Source organism: Triplophysa dalaica, chromosome 22 (assembly GCF_015846415.1).
Source record: "Triplophysa dalaica isolate WHDGS20190420 chromosome 22, ASM1584641v1, whole genome shotgun sequence".
NCBI classification, from domain to species: domain Eukaryota; kingdom Metazoa; phylum Chordata; class Actinopteri; order Cypriniformes; family Nemacheilidae; genus Triplophysa; species Triplophysa dalaica.
The window spans coordinates 15,416,047-15,440,638 of NC_079563.1; the positions used below are offsets into that span (position 1 = coordinate 15,416,047).

Sequence of the window (24,592 nt, forward strand, 5' to 3'; positions counted from 1 at the left end):
TTTTACACTGTTGACTTGCCAAAGTGATTTCTAGATATTGGTTTAACGACGGTTATATTGTGTACAACACAAATGACTTTCATTGTCATCTATTATGTGCCATGGTTTGTTGTTCACACCACATCTAATATACCAAACTTCAGCAGTAAGAAAATCTCCCTAGTTATGTATTAGCCTCCTTCCACCTTTAGTAAATCCCTTCGTCTACTCCATACGGATTAAAGAGATCGGACAGTTTTTTCTGAAATGGTACGTCCAGAGGAATAGAACAGATGCAAGGCTAAATCAGTGACGTCTTTTTAAATAATATAATAAATAATATTTTCAGTCTATTGTGTAGTCTTTTAGCTTTTTTCTCATAGGTACTGATTATATGCATTATGATGAATATAAAAGGCCTTGTGTGTGAACAGATATGATGATGATAAGTATTATAATACTGCATATTCAATGATAACTGGTTTTAAACATGTCTAATGTACAATATGCATAAAGCATTTTTATCATTCTCTGTAATGTGATGTTTAAGAAAGAAAATAATAATTATGTAAATAATTCAAATGTGGCTGAACATTCTGACTGTTTTCTCTATCATAAAATTAATCATCTTTTTGTATTGATTTGTTTTTATTTACGTACTTTACATCTGAATTATTGTTTTCTGCTTGTACCTTGAATGTACTGTGTTTTTTTTTTGATGTATAATCAATGTTGATTTACTATTAATTATTCTGTCAGCATTCTATGCATCAAGGGCTCCCAGCATGCCACTTTGTGTCAATGTGTTTAACAGGCCACACATGCCAGTGGAATGTTAGTAGTTCCTCCAAATAACCACTAGAGGGCGCTCTCTGACTCGTCTGCGTGAAGTCATCCCTTTCTAGTGAATGTAGCTCAAATTAAAAGCTATGGTTGTGTTTTGATTTCTCGAATCTGTATTAAAGATAAAATCTTGATTTACCGAAAGTACACTCTACACGTATTGTCAAAGAAAAAAGAGAATACCAAACCAAAGTCATGCCTTGTCATGAGTTTTCGCAATTCAATGAATAGTTTTCGAAATCTAACTAACTAGATTATAAGTAACTTCAGACAAAAAAGGTTTACTCTTAAACTATTGAAAAAGGTCAAGACATGTAAAACCTTACAGTGCGATTCTTTTCCCGAAACACCGCAGCTCACCCGTTCACTTCTATGAGATTAGAATTCACCTTTGCCCTCCCCAATATGGCGGCGCGCTTGACACATCGCAGCAAAACGCTCAATGAGGAGACTGTACGTCACGTGCATCCGCCCCTCGCTTAAAGCCTTCAGTTTCTCACTTTAGTTTGGATATTGATATCATGTTCCTGCAGTGACCTCTAAGAAAAAAAACATTGAGTTTTAATCGTCACTGAATGGTAAGAAAGGGTTGAACATTGAAGATTTGTTTGGACACGGATGCGCGAAGCGTTGTAATTACCCAGTTCCCCAGAAGATGACGCCAACGGCTTACAAAATGAAGGTTTTTTGAAGATGAAGACGAAACCTTAAAAATAGGGAAAATCCTTAACTATAATCAATAGATATGGATCACTAAATTAGAATATAACATTTATACTTTGAATAACTGTAAAGAATTTGATAATCATTTCTTCCTGTAGCTCAGTGGTAAGAGCATTGCGTTAACAACGCAAGGTAGTGGGTTCGAACCCAGGGTATTGCACATACTTAGAGACAAATGTATATGAGAATGCAATGCAAGTGGCTTCGGATAAAAGCGTCTACCAAATGCATTAATGTAAATTTAATCTTTAAACTTTGTATTGGAAAAAATTAAATGTTTGACAAGAACGTTTTTTGTGTAAATGCAAGCGTGTTTGAATTGTATTAATTTATACTACTAATTATTAAAAAAAAATCACTGTTAAAACAAAAAAACAAAGAATGATTTCACTTCAAGATTTTGGATGCTTTTATTCAGTTTATAGATGTATTTCCATTTGTAGTTTAGAGAATGAGAAGCATTAGTTTTATTTACATTTTTTTTTACTTCAGCTCTGTACAGATTTGAACCCTGATAAGGACAAAGATTTTTCATACCTAGTGCGATGTTATGAAGCATAAAGCAAAGACCACATATGAAGAAAAAGGGCAGGGGAAAAGATATCAAATTATAAACATTTGAAAAACAAAATAAAACACAGTACAGTAATTCATCAGCCATAAGAGGGGTTTGCTGCTGTTAAGTACAATACACTGTCAGCATCTTACTGATCCAAATGCTAATGAGCTAACTATTTTAGACTATCATACACTAGACACCAATATATATCAACAATCTATAGTTATGTTCTCTATAAGATTCATATTAAATATACTCTACACATATGTAACCTTCCAATACAATTCCCATTTGGAAAAATATTAAAAAGGGATGAGAAGAAAAATACACAGATATACACAAAACGGTTCATGTTTCTGTATTGTGCAAACAAATTTCATGTTTAACAGGGGAGGGAAAATAGAAATCAAGCCAAAAACGTCTATCTTCTGGCTCAAAATGCAAGCATTAATTTACACCACTACATTTAGAAAATAAAGGGCTTAATCTTGCCCTTCCCGAACGTGATGAGCAGCTTAGATCTAGCTAAAGGGCAGACACAACACTGGCTGGTCAGTAGTCAAAACACAGTCGCAAATGTAACCGTGCAATGGCATTATTTAGACTTTCCCTAAATGACAGAATCAAACCAATATGGCCATCTAAAGTCCAAATCCAAAAATCTGCCATCCAGCAAAGTTCAGATTCTAAACAAACACACCTAGACCAATTAATCAAGGACTTTCTGTTTACCTCGAAATGACAGGAACTAGTTCAAGTCGGACTGTTCACCCCTATCATGGCATGTGAATTGAAAAACTCGTATAGTTCTGCATGGAATAGCGTAATAAACATTTCTACCAATGACGTCGATCAGGCACATGAATACTCTCCTGCTCTAAAATCAATAGACTATGCATGTAGATTAGCGATTAGTAGATCATGTAGAAAACCAGACCGTGAAGCATCGATGTAGAGCCAGTGAGCGTGTGCTATCGTTTTAGATGTAGATCACACATGCCGCTCCGCCTCCTGGACAGATCCATGTGACAAACCAGTCGAGCGTAGGGTGCTTTTATAAATGTGAAAAGTTCGCCAGACCCTGTGTAAATTATTATTTCTCATGCATCTTCCCCCTTCGCAGCCTGGAAACGAATAATCGAGGGCGTCGGATGAGGCGGAGGAGTCTCGTCTCCCCTGCTGCATCATTAATGTCTACTATGTGCAATAATAAAAAAGAAAAAACAGGAAACAAGGGCCTCCTCCTCCATGTGCAAACAGGCAGAAGGTTGGGAGATTTTGTCTAAGCGTGCATGTTTGATTGATTACAGGTCTATTTGAGGTTGTGGGTGCGAGTGGAGGTGTTAGATGGGGGGCGTGAGTGTGGTATGCATGTCATTATCGGCTGCTCTCTTCGATGGATTTTCTTGACATCTTTTGGCATTATTATCGACAGGAAACTGCTTTTTATCAGCGTAGAACAGATCTAGTAGTAAGTTGTGACCTCTCTCAGGTGTGATTTTCCTTCGGTAGGGTGCTCCTAGGAGTCAGGTGCGAGTAGTTGTGGTTGAGCGTTTCAGCAGCATGGGCGAAGGATAATAGAACGCACTCACTCGGGAATGGAGGGGTGTATTTACAGGATCACACAACAGTTGCTCTCTCCGGTCTTCTCACGGTTCCTTTGACCTGAAATTAAAACACATCTCAATCTCAATAATGCTGAACGGACAGACCATGGCTCTGTCCAAAACCTTGTAAACCGTCTAGACGGTTATAATTATGCTGGCCACAAGATGGAGCCTATTTTAAGCCTAGTTTTAAAGGGATAGTCCACCCAAAAATGAAAATTGAGTACCAGAGTAGAAATGTTTTTTTTTTGTTCTGTTGAACACAGAAGAAGATATTTTGAAGAATTAAGAAAAATAAACAGTCCTTTGACTACCATTTAAATATGTTCTACTGTGGTAGTCAATGGTGCCCATTAAATCAAATTTTCAAACATTTTTCCAAATATCTTTCTTTTTGTTCAATAGAACAAAGAAATGTGTCCCTTCAATAAATGCTCTGCTGAGAATGCTTCATCATCAGATGTATTTTTTAACCCAATACAAAACCCAATAATTCAATCTAATATTACTATATGCTTTGACAAGTTAATGTTTTTGTAGTGTTTCAAATCATTCACTTCTCAGTTTAATTTCAGTTAAAATGCCACTGTAGACAGTAGACAGAGTGTTTTGGAACAGAATCATCATCGATCTTCAACTCTGATAAATAATACTGAAAGCACAAAGCACTCTGTGCATATGCAAATACCGATTTTTAAGGATATTCTATCAAAACAGAAACTCAATCAACACTGAGAATATCCACCGAGAGGACTATTAGGATTATAAAAAATGTACTTTTAAAGTTATGCAAATGACACATTTATACCAAGGTGACAATTCTAGACTTCAATTTAATTAATGACTGTTTTTTTTGACTGAACACATTAGATCATAGTGCGTTATCAAAAATGGTTCAACAAGGGACTTGCATAAGATGAGGTCAACAAATTCATAATTTGCAGCAGGAGATTTTAAGTGAGTGGCGTACACATTATGAGTAATTCCCAAATTCCTAAAATTTTTACAATTCTGTGATTGTCCTTAAATGTCAGACATCAATCATTACATGGATAACATGACTTTTGATTTAATTCACCCATGACAACATCTTTTTTTTTGGTGAACTAATACATTAAATGAAATGAAATGCTCCCAGAGGCCGAGAATGACGCATATATAAGCTGGTAATTTCTGAACAAAGTGAAGGCTGCTGCGAGGCAGGGAGCGTGTGAAAAGTGAGCTAAGAGCGGACAGAAGAAAAAAGGGCAGCGCGGTTACCTTGGGAATTTGGCTCGGGCAGCGTCTCTCTGGCAACTAAATGCATCACTGTGGTTTTTCCGTGAGGCAGTTTCAAAGCTGCAAGAAATGAAGAAAAAGGGTTGAATGGACACAGAAAAGACTAACTTAGCTCAACACCAGAAAGACCACTGACATTAAAGCATGTAGAGAGGCATGGAGAAACAGAATTATGTGAAACAACTGTGTATTATTGAGAGATGACCGTGTTTCTTCATCACGTCATTGTCCAAGCAGTTTAGGACTCGTGATCACACTTGCTCACAGTTAATACTCAGACATGGGAATTGCATTCTGAGCCTAAACATACTGAAAAGCAATAAACAGCTAAACAGTCTGGGAAGCTCCAGAGGTCACAAATATTTATTGAAACCCTCTTTACATTTGATGAAAATGTAATAGCGTGTTTATTTGTGTAAGGGCAGACATTTGCCTGTTGAACTAAAGGGATTCATTGTAGGTCAATGATATTGGCTAACCATGTAAAATTTGAGAGAGAGACATAACAACAGACAGACACTCTCACAAACCCCTTCACAAACCCACACATTCTTTTATAACTCTGAGATACGGCAAAACAAATTGAAAAACTGTTTCCCGTTCATGCCCGAAGAATTTCCTCTCCTCCCTGTTTTCGCTCCCGGATGACAGATTCCTTCCTCAGATTCCTAGACTGCTCTTTCCATATCTCTACATTTCCCTCCACACATCCCACTCTTCCTCAGTACTTGCATGAAAGGCATTCTGGGAATCATTCTGTTTGTTTAGGAAGTGAATTCTGTTCACAGCTTGGAAACTCTGCATAGCAACACATAGGTGTATTGGGAGTGTGAAACCAATTTCTCGTAACTCCTGACAATCGTGTGAACTTGAAACCTACCCCTGAGCAAAATAAACCACCAGAAAGCCAAAGCAAATAAAATTGTGTTTAGCCCACATGGACACGGATGATTCAGTTTTCCTCTCAAGATGCAAGGCAGAACTTTAACGTCAAACAACCGTCACATTAACTACAGTAACAAATTTAAAGGTGACATTATTTTTGCTTTCCTGAGTATGAACACATTGTTTGGGTCAGCCTATGAGAGTGAGTTTGGGGTGGGACTATTAGTTTGGCAGATAGGCATTTGTAAAATTCCATCTGTTAGTAACTTCAGTTGTGATCCATAATTCTGTTCCTGGGTTCAATAGAGGTTTATGGTTTTATATGTGTATGTATAGCATGCATTATGTTAATATCATGAGGGGGTCACTCACCTCCTAGTGTCACATTGCCATGTAGAAATCGGCCCTGGTAGATCAGACGCAAGATGTTTGGACTGCTCACCTGTTCCTCCTCCCAATCTGTAAAAGGCCGATTGAGAAAAAGATAAAACAACGCGAGTTACAGTTGATCCCACCCTAAACCTCTATCAAGCGTTGAACGAACGTTGCATCACCATCAGAGTATATTACACTCATGTTGTGTTATTGAACCCACTTTCCCTAGCAGTCTTTCACATTAGTTTTCAACCGTTTCTCTCCATTCATCCAGTAACATTTATCATGCCATAACCCAACCCTCTCCCTCGAGTCAATCCATAAGGAGAATCAGTCACAAGACTCAAGGTCACCCTGTGTCCTCTGAAGGTCCGGCTCTGCTGTGCCGCCAGCTATGAATAAAACAGGCTAATTCAATCCCAGACCACCCCTGATGGGATGTTTGGAATTGTATAACAAAAAAGGCTTTTTATAATATTCCTTCGATCTTTTCATAGATATTCACTTCTTTCTAAAGAAGGGCAGATCATGAGAGCTGTTGGCACGTTCCATTGATGCGATTCATTTTGGTCTCCCATTAGTATTTTTTTTTAGAAATGGAGCCATAAGTTTTCTTCCTGACGGTATTGAGTACCAAATAATACAACAATTTCATATTACAATTTAAATCTCTTGAATGTTTTTCAAAACTATTTACTTACTAGAATGAACTTAAGTTTTAAGTACTAAAAACAATGTGTATCTGTAAGAAATAATTTTTGAATCAATTTGGGTGTCACAATATACCAGTATAATGGAATTAATATTATAATTCTATAAAAATTATAATATTGTAAATAATTCAGAACCCGTTTACTTTTTGCCTTAAGAGCAACATGGTTACAAACTCTCTCTCTCTAATCTCTTATCTCTAATTCTCTAAATTTACTAAAAAACTCGCGATTTGTTAATTAAAAAAGAAGAAAATACAAAATAAATTTGACAGATAGCATTATTTGTTTATTTAAAAAACATATTTAAATAGATATCCTGATAATACCACAATATTGTGACTTCTTTTGATCGCGATAACAGTGAAGCCAAATTTGGATTTCGTGACAGCCCTAATTCAACTATTTTAATTTAACCCTGCAAATTTTTATTAAACACGTTACCCGGTTTATTGCAAGTTAAACTTAATGTGAATGTTTTTTATAGGAAGAAGAAATGTGACCCTGTCTGTGAAATCCAGGCAAAAATCTTAAATTCTGGAAGATTAGGAGCATCAAAGTAGTTATATCCAAAATAATGTGTCGCTGTAAATGATAAATGTTTGGATACAGTATAACATTTTTTAATCATAGTTCTGAAATTAATGTTTTCATTGACACTATGTTCTTATATTTTGCACAAAAAAAAGAAAATTGGCATCCTAAACATTGATTTGATCTTTGACATCGCCTTAGTCAATATTAGACATCAAGGTCAATGGTCAATATTGGACATCAATAAATACACCAAGGTTATATTTTCACAAAATATTCTTTACATTATGTCCTGTAGAATGATATTATGTTGAAAAAAGTTAATCACGTGTGTGTGTGTGTGTTTGTTTTGTATCATCTACAGGTTCAGATAATAAAGGCAGACACTATTTTTCCACTCAGTGATGTAATTGGCATCAGCTTTGTTCAGATTACCACACAGTCAGAAGTACTGATTTGTCTGATAACAGTAAAGGTTGTAAACAAAGCCCACCTTTAAACAACATGAGACAAAAAGCTAAAATAGGTTTCAGTCTACATTAAAGGAGGGACATTCCATTCAGACTTCACAACCATCCTCATGTGTGTTGTAAAACGTTAATCAGCACACACCCATTGGCCAGTTGTCGTACACGTGCTTGGCGATGTCTGCCGCGGAGTCGTTCGGAGAAAACAGGAACTCTTTTGTTTTTCCACTCACCAAGATGAGCCTCAAGTTGATCTGTAACACAAACAACAAAAGATTGTTAGAAAAATAGTCAGAAGCCACCCTATATACTTCCCTTACTGTAAACATTTTCAACCAATTTTACTTCTGAAATTATGTATTTTCTGAGTTTCATACCACAATGAAGCCAGAGCTGAATGCGAAGTTACTAAAACAAAGCTGCATTTTTGGCTATTGGCAGGCTGACATGGAATCTGCAACCATAAAGCTCCACAGAAGCTCAGCAGATTTCCAGAAAATTCAGACGGCTGTCATTCACAAAAGCTCCTTGACTTGCATTTAAATAAAAAAACGTATGCTAATATGATCATGCTTTCAGCTTCCAATACGATTGGACTACTCTCAATTCAGTTTTTCACATTTAAACCCAGTTTTCCCACAAAACTGAAGGAAACATCAAGTACATCTGCAAAAGCTATCAGGAACTATATCTACTTGAAACACGCATTATCTACTAGAAAACATTAGCTTATTAAACAGCAGGACAGAAATAGGAACAATTTTCATAAGAGACACTTTGTTTTATTTGCAGTTAAAGGATGGGTCCATTAAATGGATAGTTACATCCAACAGCAAGATTTTATCATGAATCTTTCATATATCCTCGATTGTGTCTTTAATTCAGTGAAAGTCTTTGATGATTGTGAACTACAAATGATTCATCGGCACAATTATGCTGTTTGCATGACTACTCCAGCAATATAATTTGAAAAACGTCCATTATCATATTCTTTCAGATGACAAAGTGCTGTTTGTTTAAAAAGAGCAGAGAGAGAGTGTGTTGGAGGGAGGGGAGAGTTGCTCTGGGAAATGCATGTCCAATGCACGTGTGTTACTATGCGATTCTCTGGTGTATCAGACATTCACATCCCCCCAACACACACATCCAGCTGCAGTGATGTAACAGCGCGTAGACCAGCAGATGGAAACAAGCATCCTCCTAAAGCCCTTTATAGAATCAGATTAGAGCCAGGAGCAAGCCTGTTCAAAGATCTCATCCTGAGAGATCAAACACACATATTAACACATGTGTAAGCTTCTTTATAAAACATACACTGAATATACTTACTTGCATGCAAATCTAACTAGCCAGCCACATTCATAATTGTTCAGATAGTACATGGTCATTATCACTATCTTTCAAGGCACCAAAATGTGAGGAAATATCAGAGATATTTCTGTACACACTCAGGACACATATTTTCACATATCCACAGGTTATAAGAGACCAGAAGTCAATCGGCACAAAAAACAGGAAACAGAAATAGCGCAAAGTGCATCTGAATTAAAGACCTGCTTCCTTAAATTAGCATTCATATACTCCTAGAAGCATTTCTGCTGGCCGGCGACACATTTTGGGCTCTGATAATGTGTTGGCAATGCCATTATTTAATTTGACTTTCAACCGTTGAATTTATCATCCATCATTAGGGACGCTCTGGATCTTTGCAGCCCATATGACTTCCGTTTCATGTCATCTTGTTGATATTGACCTTGGTCCTGCAAGCTTTATATAAACAATAGGTAATCTCAATGATGACGATATACCTTTTTTCTTTTTTCTTGCCTTGATATATTAATTAACAGTAATTAAAATTATATTATTTTTTAAAAAGGAAGCAGATAAACACAACAAATATTAATTATAAATTTTATACGCCTTTGAAAATGACTTATCCAAAACACTTATAATAAAACAAGAAAAATGTCAAACTGAACAAAACTGAAACCCATAACATGCTAAATTGTCCTAAAAAATACAAAAATAAACAGAAACATTTCGGTTCGTTAGATCAGCCAAACTTAGTGATTACCGATTACCGGTCAGAATGTGATTTTCTGCAGGAGATTGTTCAGGGCATCCCTAACCATATTTTCTGTTTTGTAAAATCTATAGTTTTATCCAAAAAAAAAAAAAAAAAAAAGAGCAATTTTGCATGAATCCTTTTAGCTAAAATCAGTTGTAAAAAGTGCTTAATATTGACTAAAGTGCTTAACCATATTGGTCAACCAAAGAAACGTTTTTTCCCAAACTACAAATCTTAGACACATACCATTGTGTACCACACAGAGAGCTGGCATCTCCCAGAAAAACTGGCTGATCGAAAACATCAGGACGGCGGTACTAACGCAATGGCACACCTCCTAGTTTCCATAGAGATGGTAACCGTGGCAGCGGTTTCTCTGTGAGAGCACTGACCTGAATCACCTGCAGGCAGACACCTTCTTCATCTCTCTCTCTCTCTCTCTCTCTCTCTCTCTATCTGTATCTCATCTTTCACAGTGTCACTGCATCTTTTCCACATCTTTCATCTAATGATGACAGATGACAGAAGTTTTCTCTTCACCTGGTGAATACCAATGAGCCGTACCCATGAAACCGACGGACATTGATTTATACCGTATTTCCAGACATCCACAGGAAGGAGAAAAGGTTCTTCTAATCACACAAATATGTGGGATCGTTTTCTTTAACATTTTTCATCTATCACACTCCAGACAGTTGAAGTCATCTCCCTGGTGAGCACGGGAAATCTCGCCATGATGTAATGCGACATGCAGCGCGCCCTCTGAGGAACTTCAGAACAACCTCAGCAGTAAATAACCACTGGGGAACGTTTTCATAAGCTGTGGTGACGTTCACGCTATTCTGGCCCTCGAGCAGGTGGTTCCCTCTCTGTGCACGTAGCAGTTGCTTTGTCAAACAACCTTAAAGTCAATATGAAATATTCCATTTATTTTACTTTAAAAAAACTTTCAAAACTGTGATATATTGTGGTATTTTGCAAACTAAAACTACCATGCATTGAATGATGATCAATCTCCAATTTTTAGGGCTGTACGATTAATCGAATCGCAATCGGGATGCGAGACATTGCGATTTGCTAATCGGAAGAAGCTGCTAAATGGGAGTCTGTTCCAAGCCTGCTTTGAGTGGCGTTACTGCTAACCAACTGAGTATGCGCACCTCCTTTATGCCCAATTAGCACTGCCCTTGCGAACTGTGTAAACGGTAGTCATAGAAAACAAAGTGGGAGAGTGGGATTACTCGCACGTCGCACGTGCGTTGCTCGTCTCCCACGTCTCGTTGAGGAAACGTTTAAATGTGTGCGGCACATTATTGACAATATATAGTTGAAGCTTGATTTAGAAACATCGAAAATCAAATCGCAATCGCAATGTCCATCAAAAAAAAGCAATTAGATATTTTCCCCAAATCGCGCAGCCCTAACTGAAACAGAATAGAAACAAAGCATCAAGACTTTTCCCAAACAAATTTATCAATTTACATTTACATTAACATTTGAAACGTTAAAACTTTCCTGTTCAGCAAATTTCACCAATTCCTCTAATTTCTTAACTACCTTAATAGGGACGGTTCACACCAAAATGAAAGTTCCGGCATCATTTACTCACACTCAAGTTGGTCCAAATCTGTTTAAATATCTTTGTTCTGATGACATAGAGAAAGATAATTAGAAGAATGCTTGTAACCAAACAGTTCTGGGCCACCATTGACAACCATAGTAGGAAAAATGACAATGGTAGTTAAAAGTTCCCCAGAACTGTTTGCTTTCCAACATTCTTCAAAATATCTTCTTTTGTGTTCAACAGAACACATTTACATTAAGACCCTTGGCAGACGCTTTTATCCAAAGCGACTTACATTGCTTTATCCTATACATTTTACATAGGTATTTGCTATCCCCTGGGATCGAACCCACAACCTTGAATTGTTAACGCAATGCTCTTACCACTGAGCTACAGTGGCCAAGAACTGTTTGGTTACAAGCATTCTTTTAAATATCTTTGTGTTCATTAGAACAAAGAAATTTCAACAGATTTGGAACAACTTGAGGGTGAGTTAAGGATGACAGAATTTTCGTTTTTGGCAGAACTATTCCTTTAACCACCTATTCAACAAAATTCATAATGCAAATTAGTTTTTGTACTGTAAGGCTAGGGGTGTGCGATATGACGATATTAGATCGCGAACGATTAAAATGACTGCACGATCCACTTTTTCGGGAAAATCGTTAAATCGTCCTATATAGTGCTGTTCTATAGAATTCGTCAACATACTTGCGATAGATTGCGCCATGTTAACAAGCTCGTATACGTTGCTTGTGAATTCAGTAAGATTAAGTGACGCGGTCAGTGAAGATGGAGGGAAACACGGAGGACTTGGTCCCTAAAAAAAATTCTACATCAGTAATATTGAAATGGTTTGGGTTTTCCCCAACTGACACGGCCCAAACAACAGTTATTTGCAACACAACGAACCTTTTTAACCACCTCAAAATAAAAGGGACTGAAAGAGTATGCCGACAGTCAAATTATAAAGGGATCCCACGCGAGTAAATCAGGTACAACCAAGCATACGGAAACTAAAGGGCTTAAACAACGACTTTAGCGAAACAACCATTTGAGAAAAAAAAACACGTATCCGTATGACAGAATGAACAAGCGCTGGAAAGATGTCACTGACGCGGTCGCATTTTACATGGCCAAAGACATGATTCCCATAAAGACTGTGGAAAATGAGGGCTTTAAAAAACTGCTCAAAGTCGTAGATCCACGTTACGAAATACCCAGCCAAAAATATTTATCCTCCACGCCCATTCCACAGCTTTACTCCGAGTGCCGCAACAAGATGAAAAACAAAATTCAAAATGTAAAGTTTTTTCTAACAGCTGATTTATGGTCTTGCACTTGCATTAAATATTAACTTGATTAAAATATTCTTCAAAATATAAATGGTAAAGAGTATATTTTTATATGGGGACTTAGTTTGGCTGTATTGAAGCCCCTTTAATTTGCAAAATAGTCTTAAAACCAACTTGAAGAAGAACCGCGATAAAATCGTGAATCGTGATCTTTCTTGAAAAAATCGTGATTTGAATTTTTTTTTAGATCCCCCACCCCTATGTAAGGCTCACATTTTGTCAAACTGAATATTTTGTTTTACTATCAAATCCATCATATTACGTATCCATCATACATTCGGCATTACATATTTAAATATTCTCTAAAGGTTTCCATAGTCTGACCCACAATTTTAATAAAACATGCCAAATAATCCCATTGCAGGAAGTAAGGGCTCCATTCAACAAACACAACAGAGGGAATCTTTGATGTAATCTGCCCCCAGCACTCTGCACAGACAAACACACACTCCTATGGGCACAACTGACACGTGAGGCTACATGGGATCTCTATGGAAAATATGTTGACTATTGCATAGACAGCATGCACACCAGCGATAAACACAAGTCTTACTTCAATATAATGCACAAAAAGCCTTACTATTTAGTTAAACTAAACCAAATTATATTTTATGCAGTATATATAAATATACTGCATAAATATACTGCATATATATATATAAATATTTTTTTAACAACTCATTTTGCAATTACTCTGCTCCACCTAATAAATACATACATATTAAATTATCAAGTACTCTTTATTAACAAGTAAATTAAATATGAATAAAATTCCATGCATTTCTAACACTCTGGGTAATCTTTCTATAGCTGAAAACAAACAGACATAGGAACAGGTGTTTTTGGTTAGCTGTTGCTGTAGTTAAAAACAGGGCTACAGAGACCCACTACAGATTTTTGGGGGGGTTGTTCACAAGTTTAGCAAGACTATTCTTTGCCAAGAGACACGGTAAGCGAGAGAGGGAGAGAGAGTAATGAGGGCGTCTGACAGTTCTGAACTAAAAGCAGCCACAACAAACGCTGACCATGGTGGATCCGGCAGTCGACCGGCTTTGCCCATCTCAAAAAAGATCTCTTGCAGACTGTTCTGGGAATGTCATTTATACAATAGAGAACAGCCAAACACATGCAGCACTTACGCAACTGTACATCAATGGGAACAACATCAGAAACAACGCCTCCAGGGGGGATTTGTCCGTTTTGGGGAGAGAGGAAATTAGTGAGGTCTACGGCGGGAATCGGCTGTGCTTGTGTAAGCCTATGACGTTACGCTCCTAAACAAAACAAGTCACCTGCATCACGCCTGGTTCACGGAAACAGCCTTTAGGGATTAACACAACACAACAGTTTATTATACCTGATCCATTAGTGTTCATATAAATTGCCTCAGAGCTTCTACATGTGTATATTCGGCAACAAGCATGTTCTTTGGAGTATGTGCCCTGTTTAACACCTGGCATTAATCTGTCTCGGGTGACTCGATCACTCGATCGCAAATGGTCAGCCAAGAGAGATTTTCGTCTGCACCTGCTATTCGCCTGTGTCTCACTTGCGATCACATTTCATACGTTGAAGGGTCTTGGATTTCATGACCACATTTATCATTTAACTTCATTGTGTCGTCATGTTTTGCTTTTTAAATCTTGTCCTAGCTGGCAAAGCTTAAAAACCTTGTTTGGCTGCATTGATTTGCATTACGTAAGTAGGCACTCCCCCAATGTTGTTTGGGATGTATTCAACGTGGCCATATGCCTTCATGACAATCTCCAAAAGCACTGATTTCAGCTTTTATTCACCCTCATGTCAAAACTTGTATGAGCTTCTCTCTTCTGTGGAACACAAAAGAAGATATTTGGAGAAATGTCTCAGTGGTTTTGTGTCCCCAATAGAAGGCACTCTTCATAATATCTTCTTTTGTGTTCTGCACAAGGAAGAAAGTCACAGGTTTGACATGAGGGGAAGCATTTACTAAAACTATGCCATCTATCTACCAGTCACAACAGATAATATATGGGAAGAGATAGCCTTCTTTTTCCTGACAGCATAGTGTCAGTTCAAACCATCTCATTTCTGTCTGTGTCTTCGGGAGTGATTCTAAAGGCTGTGATCACACCTGCTCATCTCTATCTACATCAGTTGAGGTGTTTCTCCAGCATGTGCGAGACAGTGTGAAGTTTGAGCTTTTTCGGGAAACTTTACAGAGTATGGAAAATGTGTTTTTCCTAATGGTTTAAAATATAGGGGTATTCTACAGATACCTTGCATCTTATCGTCATTTAAAGCACTTTCTTGGTCTTGTTGTAATTGCTTCATTCATGCAAATGATGTTTGACTTGAAATCAAAATGTTACGACTTGCACCGCTTTTAAACAACTTTCATTTTCGGTTGACATCGCCCTTTTGTTTTTGTAGATTTGCCTGCAGCCACCTGTCACAGACCACAGCCATTACACTTTCCCAATCCAATATGTGACCCTGGATCACAAAAGTCTTAAGTAGCACGGGAACCTTTTTAGTAAAAGACAAAAATACATTGTATGTGTCAAAATTATCGATTTTTCTTTTATGCCCAAATTAATTAGGATATTAAGTAAATATCATGTTCCATGAAGATATTTTATAAAATTCCTACCTTAAATATATAAAAACTTTATTTTTGAGAGTGGATGGCCTGCCACAGTTCACCTGATTACCAACTTCAAAGGCAACTTTCTCAATATTTTCATTTTTTTGCACTCTTAGTTTATATAGATATTGTCCTATTCTAAAAACTCATACATCAATAGAAAGCTTATTATTTAATTATTTATTAGAAATTTGGAAAAATTGACCCATAAGACTGGTTTTGTTGTCCAGGATCACATATGAAATATTCACAATGCATTCAGTTCCCTATAGATACTGCTCTGCCCTACATTTAGTTCCTTGAATATCCTGTTTCACAAACAGCAGCCAATAGTTAATCGGTAAACAAATGTTGCCCTAACACAAGAAGCATGCAAATATTTAGGTGTAACTAATGAGAATTTTGTTTGGAGAACTATTTTATTCTACAGGAAGTAACGTACCAGAACTGACCACAGATTCCTGGTATGTTCTGTCAGTTACAGTACAGCGTGTACAATCCAGTTTTTTCCATTTCTCAACAGGAGCCAGAACAGGTTGGTCCACTTTTGTGGAAGAGATCAGATTCATTCTCCAGTGAGAAAGCCAAAACCGCTGAGCACGGTAAACCACCCATTGTTTGCGTGGGGGATTTGCATAAATGTTCCACATTATAAGTCACCTTGACATGTTTCCTTATGAAGAAATTGTAGCATGCATGGTTTGGTTGTCTTTATCTTGCATAAGTAGCGATACAAATAAAGTAAATTACAAAATAATATATAACAATCAGTAACGAAAGGATAAATGGCTCACTTCATCTAAGGTGGAAAACATGGTGACCGTTGGCACTCTTGAGCTGAATATCGAGCTCATTCTGCAGATAAATGGGTGTCAGCCCGCAAAATGATCCCTTGCTGTTTTATATAAAAGCTTCTTTTCTTGACATAGAAAGAACTGCTTTTAGAGACCTGACCCGTACATTAATATGCAATATCTTTGTGTATCACACTCTTAAATTGTCATTACGAAGAGCCTTGCAAACGAGAAAGAGATAACAGCGTAAAATGACATGAGATCTGAAAATTAGATGACACATTTGAACGTGGGAAATTAAGTGAGAGAGGAAACTGGAGAGAAATTGTAAGGCCTCTGTCTATCTTCAAGAACTAGGGGGGAAATTATGCAGGAATTTGAGAATTAACTCACACACACACGCGAAAACATGGCATGTGCACCCTACAAAGCGAGGCTGGATGTTCTCTGCATGAGTGGATGTGCAATAAAATGATTGATTTTTCTCTCAGCTGGGTATCATAACCCGCTTGAATGTGCGAAACGGAGAGAACGAGAGTGATACGTTTTTGACAGACATATATAGACAGACAGAGAGAAAAATAGATGACAGGTGGTTGAAAGAGAGTTAATCAACATTTCCAATGTTGTATTAAGAAAGTAGAAATTGTTCTGGCTTTATTTTATTCTGCCTTATTGAATGTGATGTTACTACATGCAACGTATCTGAATTGACAAGAATGAATGCTTTGCATCAGTCATCCAAAGGGTAAAATGCGCAGAAACCTTCCCCTCTCCCTCGATGCATTTTTCCATGATGGACTGGTCTCAATAGCTTCCTAAAAAGTGATCGTTTTTCTGTCATTTCCTCAAGACGTTTAGAGCGTCCCATTATCTCGCTCTCTGTCTCCTCCCGACTCACTTGAGCGAATCGCACCGCAGCCATTAAAAGCTAGCTTTAGCTTCCGTACTAAATCACGGCCACCACAGCTAACTAACAACTGTGGTCTCAGTCAGTCCAGATCCCCCATCAGCGGTTTGAAGGACAATGACTCACACAGGCTCTCATCCGCCCCGGTCTTACATTTCACCGGAAGAGAAATCGAGGGCTGTGGCTGTAATATCAATGAAATCAATACAGTCCTGTTTGATAACATTCCAATCACAGTTACATAAGTGGTCATCACTTTACACTGATGATAATAAATGCAGAGGCTGTAAATCATTGGTCCCTGTACAAATGTTCCCACTTTTGCATCCAATTACACACAGCTTTAAGAAATGTATGAAAGAGCATGGTGAGCTCAATGGTTCTGAAGAAACAAAGCCTTGAAACACTAACGTACGAAGTTAGATTCCCTCAATGTGCTTTAAGGTCAATGAGACATGTCTTGAAGGTCACATTGTTATAATATCCTTGTTTAAAGGCACATTCTACAAAAGAGAAGAGATTTTCCACTTGGCGAGATGAGATATTAATATATTTTTTTTACTTTTCTGTTGACTATATCCTATCCATCCACCCGCTCATTAACATTAACGTGGCCACATGCAGTTCTGGAGAAAAACAAACATGAACTAGACTAGATAAACTTACTGTATGATGGTAAATTGAAGTTATCTTCATTTAATTCGTGACCAGCCAACTGGCGAGTATCCAAAGCTAATTGTTTATCCGCGCTTGTGTGTGTGAAAGGGTAAGTTTACCCAAAAATAAAAGATCATGAATTCATCACCTATACCCTCATGTTGTTCAATGTATATGACTCATTCTTCTGTGGAACAAAATAGAAGATGTACCTAGAAAACGTCTCAGTGGTTTTGTGTAAATAAACTGTCAATGGGATCCTTGCATCAACGTTCTTCAAACTGTCTTTGGTTTTCTGCAGAAGAATTAACATGATAATTGTTTGGAATGACATGATGGTAAGTAAATGATGAAAAAAATTGTTTGCATGAACTATCTCTTCAATGTCGAACCCTGCATAAAGATATAAGTGCCTGAGCAATGGGGGAAATATGAGGATAGAAAAGGACACAAGATAAAAGAGAGGACGAGACAGAGAGAGAATAATATCTCATCTCCTTTAGCCAGATGAAGGCAGGCAGCATCCTGCCCTGCAGGCCCTACCCACGTGCCTACTGCTGAAAAAAGGGCAGACATCTGCAGAAAGAGAGAGACAGCGAGGGGGAAGGGACCCAGTCACTTCCCTTCTCATCATTTATATGCCCTTATGATAAAAATGTCCTTTTGATAGTACTTTACTTCTACTTCGTATTATAAAAAAACACCCCTCTCTCCTTTTAGTGATATCATGCACACTTTTTCAAACTAAATTACTACAGCACCCCGGGCTAAAGCTCATCGCACTTCATGACTGAAAGTAGCAGTTAATAAACTGTGAAATTTGTTTTTAGTCTTCCTACCGATGACTCCAGATATGATTTTCTATTAAATGTAACGGTGCTGGTTTTTCTCAAAGGGATAGTCCCCCACATCTTTTTTTTTTATCATTTACCCACCCTCATGTCATTCAAAACCTGTATTACATTATTTCTTCTGCAGAACCCAAAAGAAGCTATTTGGAGAATGTTGGTAACCAGTCCAACTATGGACTTTAAAACCATTAATTTTTTTTTTACTGCAAGTGTGTGACAGAAATGTAACACTTCTTACCATATTTGGAACATTAGGTTCCAAAGCAAATGTATTGACATGTACGCCCATCTTACTTGCATATACATTTGGGCTAGGGGTGTGCGATATGACGATATTAGATCTTGAATGATTAAAATGACTGCACGATCCACTTTTTCGGGAAAATCGTTAAATCGTCCAATATAGTAGTGTTCTATAGAATTCGTCAACATACTTGCGATAGATTGCGTCATGTTAACAAGCTCGTATACGTTGCTTGTGAATTCAGTAAGATTAAGTGACGCGGTCAGTGAAGAAGGAGGGAAACACGGAGGACTTGGTCCCTAAAAAAAATTCTACATCAGTAATATTGAAATGGTTTGGGTTTTCCCCAACTGACACGGCCCAAACAACAGTTATTTGCAAATGTGGCAATGATAAGATTCGACCGTCGTAAGGCAACACAACAAACCTTTTTAACCACCTCAAAATAAAAGGGACTGAAAGAGTATGCCGACAGTCAAATTATAAAGGGATCCCACGCGAGTAAATCAGGTACAACCAAGCATACGGAAACTAAAGGGCTTAAACAACGACTTTAGCGAAACAACCATTTGAGAAAGGAACTCCGTATCCGTATGACAGAATGAACAAGCGCTGGAAAGATGTCACTGACGCGGTCGCATTTTACATGGCCAAAGACATGATTCCCATAAAGACTGTGGAAAATGAGGGCTTTAAAAAACTGCTCAAAGTCGTAGATCCACGTTACGAAATACCCAGCCAAAAATATTTATCCTCCACGCCCATTCCACAGCTTTACTCCGAGTTCCGCAACAAGATGAAAAACAAATTCAAAATGTAAAGTTTTTTGCTAACAGCTGATTTATGGTCTTGCACTTGCATTAAATATTAACTTGATTAAAATATTCTTCAAAATATAAATGGTAAAGAGTATATTTTTATATGGGGACTTAGTTTGGCTGTATTGAAGCCCCTTTAATTTGAAAAATAGTCTTAAAACCAACTTGAAGAAGAACCGCGATAAAATCGTGATCTATCTGGAAAAAATCGTGATTTGAATTTTTTTTCTAGATCGCCCACCCCTAATTTGGGCGCATAAGTCAATTATAAGTCAATTATACATTTGGTATACATAAGTCAATTATTCCACGATCTGACGTAGATTTGTGGGGGTGTGGTTACACGAGGCGTTTCAGGCAGGTCTGGGTGAGCATTCGCTTTTAGATAGAATGGATATTTGTTCCGACACTTTAATTTTTTACATGTCCAAAGACACAGAAAAACATATATTCGCGCTATATGACCCCTTTAAGGTAAAACATCTTTGAGACATTTAAAAACAAACACGTTAACTAGACCCAAGTCCAAATTCAGCACATTTTCTTTTATATCGTATTACCTGCCTCCATTTAAGACATTTGGTCATATCTTTCAACCGAAGAAAAAAAAATAGTTGGCTAGAAGGTGCGAGAGAGGCATGCAGAGGCCATCGGGAGGAGGAGGGACTTTGAGCTGAGATCTGAATCTGTGATGATACTAAACTACAAAAAACGCTTGCACAATTATGTCATAACGTCCAGCGAGAGCCAGAGTTCATCGTGGAACAACCCTTTACTGTCAGTCTCTGCCCGTCACATACAAATCTTGGACAACCATCTTTGGAAACATGTAAATAAAGATATGTTCATTCAAATCCAGCACTGAATATGAAATATGACCGCGGAGTTAAAACAAACTCTAATAAGACACTGAGCACTATTTACACAAAGTGACATAGACTTACTCTAACTTTCCATGACAGTGTGTGTGTGTGTGCGTGAGCACATCTCTCACAGAGCTATTGTAAATTGTTCTTTACTCGACTGAAAGGCTCCTTTATTGAGTGAGTCTGAGCTACTTCCTCCCCCCCACCCCTCTTCTTTCACTCTTTCACTTTAGCCTTTAACCCTTACTGACTCATAAAGCACACTTGGGATTTTGTATTTTCAGGGTTCACTCACATTTTCATTCATTTTCAAATTGAGATTTCACTCACTTTTTTGTGGATTATATTTTTAAATCCTAATTTACCTTTTTTAATCATTCAGTCTTTTATGCGCTGTAATGTCGCGTAGTGTATGTTTATCGAATGTAGGTTGTTTTTGGGGTCGGAAAAGGGGGGCCTGTCGGTCAAGTAACAGATGTTATAATGACCCGATACATCCTCGAAGATACTGATCAATCTGCTTTCAGTTTTCCCTGTTGAGATCTGGTTTGTGCTTGGTTATACAATTTGTGCAAAACTCTTGATGGCATATCTGACTTGACCTGGGCTACCTTCTGCATATATATATATAGATGCAAAAGTTTAAAATCTTCTTCTAAAATTTGCGTTTTTATCATTTTTGGGGTTAACTTTAGAGGTAATAAATAATACATCTTCTGTGCCATTAAAGTGAGATAACTTTTAACATAAGAGGATATATTCTCTCCAACATTAGTCACAATTAAATAGAAACTGAAAAAAACACACTTGTTTACTTTCTAAACACATATTCCTTGCCTTATAACTTTAAAAGTCATCAGTGCACAAGCACAATAGGGCTATTGTGAAGATAGATATGTTTATCTATGTAATCTTTAATCAAATCATAATAACATGCTCCACCTCTGATAATATTTCGTACAATATCACAAATCGTTCTATCCAATTTGTGTTCTATTGACACAATACTGAACTCTTAAATTATACGTTAATGTTCAAGGTTAACAACAAAATTTCAAATAAACACTACAACAGATAAGACGTTAAATGTGTCACTGCACCTTGAAGTTTAAACTGAGTAACAGTCAGCCTAAACTCTTTCTGTATAACGATAAAAGATATTGAAAGTGCTGAGCAATGCTTCTCAAGTGTATACACAATACCCACAGGGAGGTCTCTCCTCGTGTGTGGGGATATGAGGTTGCCATCCCCCACGACAGATTTTTTATAGTAATCCACTCTTTTACATAGAGAACGTGATGCAACATGAAACCACACAACATGACACAGCCCTGTGACAGACTATCAAATTCCTCTTGACACCTCTGTGTCTGTCTCACAATTGATCAAAGCGGGTTCTTTTATATGAGAATATCTGATGTTGCACCTATAGGCGAAAGACTTCCACAACATTGCTTGTTTCTTTGAAAACGTGGGAGCTCTGTCCAAAAGAAAGCCCATTCAATAAAATGCCCACCCACAAGATGTGTACACACACACAAACTCATACACACACAAATAGCCCTATTGTTTGGCAACCCAGCCCCCATCTTAACACCCTTCAGCTGGAGACCACACAATACAAAGTTTTATACTTTGTGGCATTTGATTCTAAAACTGAGCGTGCTTTTCCGAGACTTAAACCCAATGTATAAAATGCTTTAAAAAGAATCTCTTTTTATTTCTTCTTTGCATAGAACGAATGCATCGCAGGGTTTGAATGGAAAGATGCTATAAAGTTTTCAAAAAGTAACCTAAAAAAACTTATGCGCTATCATAGATAATACAAAGATGAAAATCGGCCTATAACAAAACAATGTGTTCTTCTTCCCCATGTTTTAAGTTCTTACTTTCTCAATCCAAGTGTGCGAAAAAGCCGTTCTTTCTATTCAACATCAAAAGATGCGTTGTCAACATCGGGGTCAGATGACATTTCTGGCCTCAAAGTTAATCAACAATAAACTGAGTTTGCCTTTTAATATCTACAGTTACAGTACAAGGAAGTCCAGATGAACATTTCAGCACTTCAGTGTCAAACTCCAGACATCCGTAATGGACGTAACAGACAGACAAATGAATGTGCGCTGTAGAGGCCAATCGTATAACATTAAATTGAATCTCTGCGATGTCAGAGAGTGTCTCTTTAGTTTGACAGGCTAACCAGCTGTTAGGCATTATCAAAGTGTTCTCATCTAACACGGGACATTGCGTTACAATTCACTGCCAATACAAAGATGTCCGTGATTGCTTCAACATGAGACAGAAGAAACATCAGTTTAATGCTGATGAGGGTCATAACAGCCTTAAATCATTTGGGCATGACCTCAAACCACCGACCTTCTGGATACTGTCGAGCAGAATAACCACCATTCTTGGGTAATAAGACAAAAACTCAATCTGTTCTAGTATTACATCACAGTACAAAACTTTAAATGTCATTCTCCAAGCATGAAAAGGGGATTAAAAGGATACTTTATAGTATGACTTAATGTTGAAAGTTTGGTCTGATAATTGTTGCCACACTTCCTTTTTATCTAAAAGTACAGCATTGTGTAAGCTATCAGGAATTATATCATTACACTAAAGCTGTTGAAGTTATGGTGGAAAAAAGAGGTGGTACAACCAGCATATAGGTACATATATAGATTGGTGTTATTTATTAGCGAAAACAACGAAGAGAATCGACCTTTTGTCATATCAATCAAGTTTTCAATCTCAATGCTATATTTGGACATTTATAAATATAAATACGGTTATAAAAATGTCGTTTGGGTTACAACAGCAGCAGATATAACGTTACAAATTTCGTACGAATACATTCTTACCATTTCAGCTGGAATATTGGCCGTCATCTTTGAAATGTGTTGTTTCGGATCTTCACCTTAGATGAGAAAGTTTTCCTTCCTTTATTTTTGTAAAATAAAGTTTCACAAGCCGTGGCGAAGCAGGTTGACCTGATCTGGTTATTCCTGTAGGTTTCTGGTCGAGCTAGTTAAGCGCAGGCAGGAGTCGTTTTTTCTTCACATACGCTTTCGACTCCACGCTTTGTCATGATGTAAAGTTAACAACGAGAGAAATAATAATTTTGGGATTTCGCGTTCACGTAGGAGGACCCCCTCCCATCCTGAAATAAAAACGATATATTGGGTAAAAATGTGCCTACGCCATAAGGGAAACAAAATAGTACTACGATTCAGCGCTCGGTTTGTTTCTCAAAACGCGAATATACGCAATACGTAAATAAATGAGTTCCACGAGAGTCCGCTGTGAAAAAATAGACCGTGTCTGGTCGAAAACCGAGTTAATTCGAGGGGTTTTCAGTCTTGTATCCGTCTTCGTCCGCGCTGCCTCTCTGCTGTCATCCTGCCTCAGAAAAAAATGGCGGCACTTGACGGGGGGAAACTGGAGCTGGTGAGGCAGATAAAAACGGCGCGATGTCGATCGGTGTGTGCGGATGAATACTCCCCCCAGCAGTTAAAGGGAAGAGGCGGAGAGAGAGAGATCACAAAACTATGACCGACAAAATACGTTTCGTTATAAACGAATTAGTCATGTTGATTTGGGAACTTTATGCCTAATCACTTTTCAAAATTCACAAATCCTGTGGAAGCAGCATTATGTTTGTTTTGTGCAAGTATTTTGGTATTAAGTATATGAATGAAGCTTAACTGTGGTATCTGTAGCGGTACCATGGTAGCGGTACCATGGTAACAACACGTAAACCCATAGGTGTCTTTGGTTAGGTTAGGTTTATATAGAACAAGCTGTGGTATTTGTTATAAAATGTTGGTAAAGTGTAACCTGCGTAAAGAATAATCTACAGTCAGACAGACAATACAA

At 37.6% G+C, this 24,592-nt stretch overlaps 1 protein-coding gene across 1 annotated transcript; it reads right to left on the reverse strand.

Moving 5' to 3' along the window:
- Positions 1 to 1,936: 1,936 nt before the first annotated feature.
- ubl3a (ubiquitin-like 3a) lies at positions 1,937 to 24,206 on the reverse strand. The gene is made up of 5 exons (XM_056736532.1): positions 23,578 to 24,206; positions 8,106 to 8,214; positions 6,247 to 6,333; positions 4,972 to 5,049; positions 1,937 to 3,769 (listed from the first exon to the last, which is right to left on the reverse strand). The coding sequence occupies exons 1-5, from the start codon at positions 23,602 to 23,604 to the stop codon at positions 3,717 to 3,719; spliced, it is 354 nt and encodes a 117-aa protein (XP_056592510.1). The 5' UTR covers positions 23,605 to 24,206; the 3' UTR covers positions 1,937 to 3,716.
- Between the last annotated feature and the right edge of the window lie 386 nt (positions 24,207 to 24,592).

Bases quoted from the DNA above. Each gene is read 5' to 3' on its own strand.
- ubl3a (XM_056736532.1), bottom strand. From the start codon at position 23,604: ATGACGGCCAATATTCCAGCTGAAATG. The intron at 6,334-8,105 runs GTGTGTGCTGAT...GGCCTTTTACAG, and splicing joins GTACGACAACTGGCCAATGG to ATTGGGAGGAGGAACAGGTG. The intron at 5,050-6,246 runs GTGAGTGACCCC...CATTTCTTGCAG, and splicing joins TGGCAATGTGACACTAGGAG to CTTTGAAACTGCCTCACGGA.